Here is an 8,368-nt window from a genome sequence, read left to right as displayed (position 1 = left end):
TATCAATATTTTTGTGGATTATGAATTATAATTTTACTAAATTTTTACGAATTAAGTAGATAGTTTTTTATATAACTTTTAAAAATTTCCCATCCTATCTTTTACAATTATTTGATTTTTTGCAAAAAAAAGAAAAATGTTTGTTAGGGTAAAGTTGAGAATTTCATTAAAAAAATGATATAATTTCATCAAATGCAAGGAATATTTGTATTTTTTTTTCTTTTTTTTTATTATAAGGATATAATTTTTTAAATAATAAGAGATATTTATAATTATGTAAATTAAAATTTACTTAAAAAAAAGAAGAAATTCTCACCATTTCACTTTCACCCTGGGAAAATATAAAAAGACACCTCACGAGATTCGGTGTCTGCCTCAGAGGCACGCATTGTGATGTTGGGGCATTGTCGCGATGCACTGAATGCAGCGTGATTGATACTGAAAGGACCTTGTAATGTTCCTTCAGCACTTGCGGAACGAAAGGAAGAACAAGTCTCTGCATGCACACGCATCGTACACTAGAAATTTCACACACATACCGACTATAGAGCAAAAAAATGGATGGAGTACGAGGGATTCTACTGGACTCCTCTGTACTATTGAGGTCCGCTGCTGCTGATGTCAATGGAGACATCGGCCTCAGCCCGGGTGCCGATTATCTGCTCCGCAGGCTGCGCTACTCAAATATCCCAACTGTAAGGTTTTTCCTTGTTTCTTAAGACCAGCATCACTATTTGTATGCCGTTGATGTTGATTTATGTATGTCAATCTTTTTTTTTTTTTTTTTGCGTAGAAAATCAGTGAATAAATTGCTTGATTGTTGGGTTGGTATGCTTTTGATGATTTGAGTAGAGGTACTTTGGGTCTTGGAAATTATGGCTAATGAGAATTTGAATTTTGAGACCCTAATCATATGCCAATAGGAGAAGCTTTTGGCTGATCTTTCAGGCAGGAAATTTGAAGTTACAAGTCTATTTTATATCTTGAACTAATCATGCTATATTCACTTGACGGTTCATAGAGTATCTTTGCTTGTGATGTCTGTGGCGAAGCAACTGTTATAGGGGGACCAGTGAGATTCAAGCTTCTATATTTCTTGGATCTCCAAATATTAAGTACTTGCCCTGAATGAATATGAAAGGGAAGCAGTTTGGTTCACCATAGGTAAACATTGTTGGATTCAAAACCTAAAGAAGATGACATTTATTAGTTTTTCCAATTGTTAATATTTTCTGCATGGTGAGGAGACGAATAGTGTGAAGCATATAGATTATGTGACCATTTGTGGGCTGTGCAATAGAAAAGTTACATAATGCTTTTTATATGTTAGTGGGACAGTAAGATCTTTGGCTGTTACTATTTGCTTTTGATATAGATTAGTTTTGAACAAATTTTTGCAGGGAATATCTCATGAGCAGGGTCTTTCAAGTTCGAAGGTAAGTTTTCCTTTATCGTATGCTATATGAAAGGGGATTGTTTTCTGCTAATCTAGTTTATGATCAGATAGGTTATATGTTTTGGAAACATAGTGAATATATGAACGAAATATGCTAGCCAGCATAACTAATTTTTAACTTTGAGTTTCCCAGAAATTCTCAAAACAGGATTTTCACCTGATTAGTTTCCTAAGACTATCAATATATTGAGGTTTTAGTTCTATGTTTCATGTTAGAGTATCTTATGTTGAAGGAATTTTTCGCTTTGTAAAGTTTTTATTTTACAACAGAATGTTTAAACACGGTATCTGTGTGAAGTTCTTGATCTGACTTGCCAAATTTAGTAAGTGGTTCTGTGTCAGAACAGATGCACTAAAATTTTGCAGTTTACATAGGATAGGACATAAACTAGGCCAATTGTATTTGTGACTGAATCATGTGGTTAATGGCTTATTACTTTTTGCAAAACAAGAGTTAGTTATATTGTCACTATATCTGTCTGGAACTTCTAACTATGTGTGAGGTTTGTATGCAACGGAGGAGCCTAGGAGCTATAACAAACTGAATAGGTGCTTTGTAATGCACCAACTTTGTTGCTGATGATCCAACCCCGAGTTTAGCGTAGTAGTCAAGTTCTATCTGCTCTTTCATTGCTGTCAGAAAGTTGATTGTAAGCCTTTATAAAAAAAAAAAAAGAAAAAGAAAAAGAGGTGATCGTAAGCCCATGCAGCATCAAGAATTTGTAATAATTAGCTAAACGGAAGATGGTAAGTTTGTAAAAGTGATCAAGACATAGAATGCCCTCAAGGTATAATATGTTGGTCAGTGATTAGCCATAGTTTCAAGCTGGGAGGTCAGCTTCTCAGAGTTCATATCTGAGGTTATCCGATATTTTTCACTCAACATTTCATCTATATTCCTGGAAACAAAAAACTTTATAGATTGTTAGATCTTAAAATTTTTATTGGTTTAGCAATTGTAATATGGGAAGCTCAACAACCCTCAAAATTAAGAGCTATCATCTTATGTCTACATTTTGTCCCCGTCTTGCCTTTTATTCCCTAACATCAAAGTTCTCGTTCCAACTGGAGTCTTGATCTTCATGGTTATAATAGCGTCTTTTTGATATATTAAGCTCAACATGGATGCAACATCAGTTACCAGTTTTGCATTCTAGCATTTCGCAAGCCAACTAATCTGGGTGGAAGCATGGGCGTTTGAGAAGAGCATTTCTAGAACGACTCTGTGTACTTTGATGATTTCTGATTATATGCTGAAATTATGTGTTTCACAGTCAAACAAGCCATTTCATGGTATATGCATTGAATTTTATAACGCCCTTGGATTCCATTTCTTGTAGAATATGTATAATGAAATATATTGTTGGTGACATCACGTGTCTTCATAATACAAATCGCAAAATAATATTTGAACAATGAGTCTTAACATTAATTTTATTTTTTTCAGGAAAGTTTTCTTCAGGAGATGTCTAGAACCTACTCGTGCAGTATCTTGTGCTTGTCACCAGAGGCTAATGTTTCAAGTGAGGTTGCTCGAATTTGGGAGGACAAAGGAGGAAGTTTTGTTCATGTAGTTTCCAGTTGCAGAGAGGACTTCTATCACAAAGCAGATTGTTCTGGCTGGTTGAAGGTTATAGTTGGTAAGCCTTACTCTAGTTGTCATCCAATTCGTGATTTGCTATATCTTCCAAATGTGAGTGGTTTGTCATATCTTCCAACTGTGAGTGATTTGCCACCATATCGTCATGGATGCAATCACCAATAATCATAAGCTGTTATGATCTCCCATAAAATGAAAACAAAAGATTGTTATAGCTATTTAGTGATCGAATGCATAGAAACAAATTACAAATGTATCTTATCGAGCCCATCTCAGGTTTTTAAGGATTATTCTTTACCATCTTGTATGTTTTTGTCTATTTTGCAGGATCTGCTGAAGGAAAACCATCCAATGGTAAGCCTTACTACCTTCTATATGTGGATAATAATTGTAGTCTCATTGTTCTCTTAAGATTATTTATTCTTTTCATGTATGCTATTTGTTTAGGATGTCATGTTTGGAAAATCTTGGCTTCATCAAGCTGTAGAAGATTTGTACTCTGCTAAAGTGACTTGTACTTTCATCACAGATGCTGAGTATGTTTTTGCAACTGGGATGTCAAGGATATTTATTCACAAACTTGAGGAGCTGCCTTTGTTGATCTGCCATTGGAATAAGAAGGTGTGTGGTTGTTCCTTTTTCATATGGCATAACCTTTATCATTCAATGTGGTTTCTCGAGTTTTGCCTGTTTTACATAAACAGAATTAAAGTTTGTCTGTAGTTTCTTTAGACCTCGATATGAAATTTTATGTAAAGGTGCATATTGCAGTGTTTGACCCAAAGCTGTCAGGTTCACCCTGGATAAGCTATATATGTCGAATATTTATAATGTGTTTGGGCTCAATACGTTAGGAAATGTGACATTTTCATCTTTAAATCGTGAACCTTTAATTAACCTGTACAAATATACACTTTTAAAGTTGCTTTGCGAAATGTCTTTCTTCCACAGAACAGCCATTTAGATAATTCATCGCATTCTCTAATGCCTGCTTGTTTGTAGATCTCTGGAAAATGTGGTTCACCCGACAGCCTTAAACAGTTATCTAATTTGTTTTATTTTGGCACACAGGCTATGGGTAAGGAGGTCTTGACAGTTGGATATGCAATGAAGCCTTCTCGTGAAGAAGATTTTGCAAAGGTAATTCCATCTGAAAAAAGTAAATGAGGGATTAGTTGTGCGATTGAGGGGTGGTATTTTTATTCCATCAGCCACAACTTTAATGGTCTCTTTTGAAACTTTGAGGAGAATCTCGACTTTTTTGGCGATAGGTTCATTATTTTTGAGTTACAACTTAATGAGATATATCATCTTTTTATTTTGACAACCAAAAAATTTGAGCATTGGGTTAGATGTATCAGCCCAAAATATTGATCTTCCAAGAAGCATTACAGTTTTAAATTGAAGATGGATCTTTGGCATCATAACTCAGACATGCTGAAACAAATAAATTAAAATTCTGCACTATCCATATGTTGTTTTAATCATGTCAGTTTGCTGTATTGCGATCTTCTCTTGTCATTATTAATAAACCTAAGGTTTGTGGGGTATACTGCTATTATTGCTTTTACATAATTTTTGGCATGAGAATTTTTTTTTTTTTTTTAATTATTATGTAAGTTGCTGAGTTTTAGCTTGTGCACTCTGCTATGAGCAACATCTATGACTGAACATGATCAATGAGTTTCTTACAAGATATCAGAGATTCTTACATTACCGCATGTTTTGCAGAGGGGCGCCTTTCCCTTGCGTCCAACACAAAATGGGCTGATCTTTTTGCCCCTTAACTATGAACTTCCCATATCATCTCAGTTGCAACTAGTTGATGCTGTTCTTCACAAGGCAACAGATGAGATTTTGGCTGTTGACATGGTTAGTTCTTCAGAATCCAGTGACAGAGTTACTTTTACACGAAATCTGCAGGAGTTGCAAAGGTAACTTCGAACATTCTACTTAATTAGCATTCGTAGATGCTGTCTATTTGTCATTGGGAATTATTTTGTGAAGCATGTACGAATTGCCTGCATCTTGATTTCATTTCTCTGGTTAGCCAAATGACAATCTTTATTCCGTCTCTAGCATCCTGTTCTACCACTGATTGTTGGATAATTTTTCAATTTGAAATCTCAGATGAATGGAGAGCTTTTACTTGAGCAAGTTTAGTTTAAGTTTTCTGAGATTTAAGCCATTCAAAGTCATGCCAGCCTATCTTATTTTGGTTCTTTTTGGAGAAAACATATTTTTATGCATGATCTATATGCAAACGGTTATGTTCTGAGACGCCCTAGTATGCTGAAGGCATTATGGTGAATATACTTTCATAGTATATGGCTACAGGATTCCTCTGATGACTTTTTATTATATATGGTTCCCCGTGGATATAAGCGAAGGCCTTCTTTTTCTTTTAAATTAATTTCAGAGAAGATTTGTATTTTGTCCTGTTTATCTTTTTCTTCCTTTTTTTTCTGGATAGATCATGAAATTTCACCCAGGCAATAAAATATGTGCTGCTGCTGCACCCACCTTTTCTCACTGCCACTTCTTTTTATACACTCTGCAAGTTACCAGAAGTAACTGAACAGAATAGAAAATTTTAACAAACACGATGAGGAGTGTGGGGAGACACTTTTTTGTGTTTAGTTCCAAACTATGTCTTATGATCTAAAACTTTTAGTAAGATATACTCAGTCGTGCTTTGCAGGTATGTCAAATGCCAGCTGGATTGTTGTGTAATTGACCCATTTAACAACATATTGCCTGTGTTGGATCGGCTGAAAATCCAGCAGATTTTAATTGGCTTGGCAGAACTCAACATTCCAGGTGGTTGTAAGATCAGGGGCCCCCATTTTCTGAAGGTCAATTATCCTATGTTACATCTTTATTGTGATTGGTTTGGAATTACTGATTAAGAAAGAACTTTGTAGTTGTTCTTTTTACTACTATTGGATTCAAATTGAGTCTAAATGCAGCATGTATTATATTTCTTTCACATACATGTTACTGATTAAAACATCACTAAGATCAGAGTTGGTGAAAGAATGTAAATCGTTAAAACTGTTAAGTATTTCTTTGGACATACTTTAGAATAGGAGCTCACGATTTAGACTGATAGGAATGAAAGAAATGGAGTGGATCAAATTTCATTCTTTGCGGTCTTTATCTAATCATCCTTTCAAAACTTATAAAGCTACATAGCATTTCAGTTACAGTTGAACATCAGCCTGCAGGTTGACAGCTTTGATAAGCTTGGTTTGGAGCAAAGGCTAGCAGAAGCAAAGTTGTCTCTACCAAGTATAGTGAAACCTCAAGTTGCTTGCGGTGTATCTGATGCTCACAGTATGGTATGTGGATTTCATGAAATATTCATCATAATCAAGTCTTTCAAAATCTTTACTTTTCAAGTTCAGAAACTAAAGGATAAACTATACTATTTAATTTTGATTTTTCAATGCTTTCATTCTTTGGCTGTAACTTTTGTTATCTCCTATAATAAAATTTTCTCATTTTCTCCTTGTAGCACATCTGCTCCTTGTGATAAGAACCTGCTTGCCCCTTGAATTCAGTCCAGAGAATCTGACTGTTTTATACTAAGATATTGCCTTTGCAACTATTTAAATCCAAGTCATGCTCATTCATCCTCCTCCTGTAGTTATTTCAACCCTTGTTCTTATTTCTGGTTGTGGACCTTGTGGTCAGTTTACATTTTGCCATATGGGATTAAGAGTTTGGTTTGTTATGGCCCTGAATGAAGTAATTGCCAAGTGTTGGAACGGTTACTTTTACTTGAGTGACCTTTATTAAAGTGCTTTGTATCCTGATCTCCATTAGGGGAAGGAGACAATTGATAGCCAAACTATGAAAAGAAAAACATGAAGACAAGCATGCACAGACAGAGAGAGTACTGATTATTTAGTTATAGGAACAATGATACTTTTGTGAAGCAATCAAATCAAAATATACAGATCTGTTGTGAATGTAAAGAGGCCATCCAATTTACCTGGAAAAATTTGCATATAATTTTTGTTTATCCACCCTCTCTCTTGTCTTTCTTTATCTGCTTGTCACTTTCACAGCAGCAGTGAGCACCATCAGCTTTCCCTTTTCATCTTTTCTTCCTTCACATTCTTTAGTCGCTCTACATTATTATTAATACTGCTATGTTCTGGTGATTCTGCTATGTTAATGGAAGAATAACTTCTACGTTTTAGTTCACTGGAAACTTTCATAAATACCTATTTAGATGTTGCGTTGTTATATGTGGTTTCAGGCGATTGTCTTTAAGATGGATCATTACAAGGATCTCAATGTTCCTCTTCCAGTAGTCGTGCAGGTCAGGCGATTTGCATATTCTGAGTTTTGTTAAATAGAGGTCTTACCTGCGATGTGATACTAGTTTGGGTATCTCTCAGTTAGATGGTTGCCATCTTCTTGCTTGGAAAGAGCAGATAGACGGTTTCTGATGTCTACTTTCATTTTTAGTAGAGAGGTCAATAAAATATGTTTTATTCTCTTACTCCTACATAATAAGATTGTGAAATAATGTTGTGTTCCTGCTCTGATATTGATTATGCGTTGTGGGGCTAGTAGGCCCAAAATATACAAGCTGTCATAATGTTGGCAGAATATGATCCTGATTGTCTGGGTTTGAATATAATATGATAACTTTATTGTCAAAGATTTTGCAGTTCATCTACTGGATTATCTTCTGCTGGTTGTACTGTCTTCCTGGGAGAAGTGAACTCTGAAATGAAATTTATTTGCAGGAATATGTTGATCATTCATCTTTGCTTTACAAATTCTATGCCTTGGGCAGCAAGATCTTTTATGCTGTCAAGAAGTCTATTCCTAATGCGGATACCTTGCTGACTTTATTTGCAGAAGAGGGACTGAAACCTTTACACTTTGACAGGCATTTCATGTTTCCCTTCTCCTCGACCTTCCTATTACGTGATTAATACTCCATTTTCTCCTAATATGTCGTTCATAAAAAAAAATAAGCTCTATGTTTTGCAGCCTAAAGTCTCTTCCTGTTGCTAAAACTCAACCCAATGGAGATGAGCATCAGATTGATTTGGAGCTTGTCAACCGGGCTGCCGATTGGCTCAGAAGAACGCTTGACCTTACCATATTCGGCTTTGATGTCGTTGTGAGTAATTTCTTGTATTCTTTGTGTATAACAAGTTAACTGTATCCGATTTGTCCCTGAATGAAAGAATTAGCCTTTGCAGATACTTGTAAATATATATATATATAATATATATATATATAATATATATATATATAATATATATATATATATAATATATATATAT

General features: G+C 35.0%; 1 protein-coding gene across 1 annotated transcript in view; it reads left to right on the top strand.

The window, feature by feature from the left end:
- LOC105166633 (inositol 1,3,4-trisphosphate 5/6-kinase 4) overlaps positions 335–8,368 on the top strand; it is a 9,171-nt gene continuing 1,137 nt past the window's right edge. The window contains exons 1-12 of the mRNA XM_011086065.2: positions 335–695; positions 1,401–1,436; positions 2,904–3,096; positions 3,384–3,410; positions 3,586–3,677; positions 4,128–4,196; positions 4,788–4,990; positions 5,758–5,911; positions 6,284–6,397; positions 7,324–7,386; positions 7,820–7,965; positions 8,070–8,202. Of these exons, the coding sequence (XP_011084367.1) occupies positions 558–695; positions 1,401–1,436; positions 2,904–3,096; positions 3,384–3,410; positions 3,586–3,677; positions 4,128–4,196; positions 4,788–4,990; positions 5,758–5,911; positions 6,284–6,397; positions 7,324–7,386; positions 7,820–7,965; positions 8,070–8,202 (1,368 nt within the window). The 5' untranslated portion in view covers positions 335–557. The remainder of the gene's footprint in view (positions 696–1,400; positions 1,437–2,903; positions 3,097–3,383; positions 3,411–3,585; positions 3,678–4,127; positions 4,197–4,787; positions 4,991–5,757; positions 5,912–6,283; positions 6,398–7,323; positions 7,387–7,819; positions 7,966–8,069; positions 8,203–8,368) is intronic.

This window comes from Sesamum indicum, linkage group LG7, assembly GCF_000512975.1.
Source record: "Sesamum indicum cultivar Zhongzhi No. 13 linkage group LG7, S_indicum_v1.0, whole genome shotgun sequence".
Classification (NCBI taxonomy): domain Eukaryota; kingdom Viridiplantae; phylum Streptophyta; class Magnoliopsida; order Lamiales; family Pedaliaceae; genus Sesamum; species Sesamum indicum.
The sequence above is the reverse complement of the archived record's forward strand: the minus strand, read 5'-3'. Positions and strand labels throughout refer to the sequence as shown.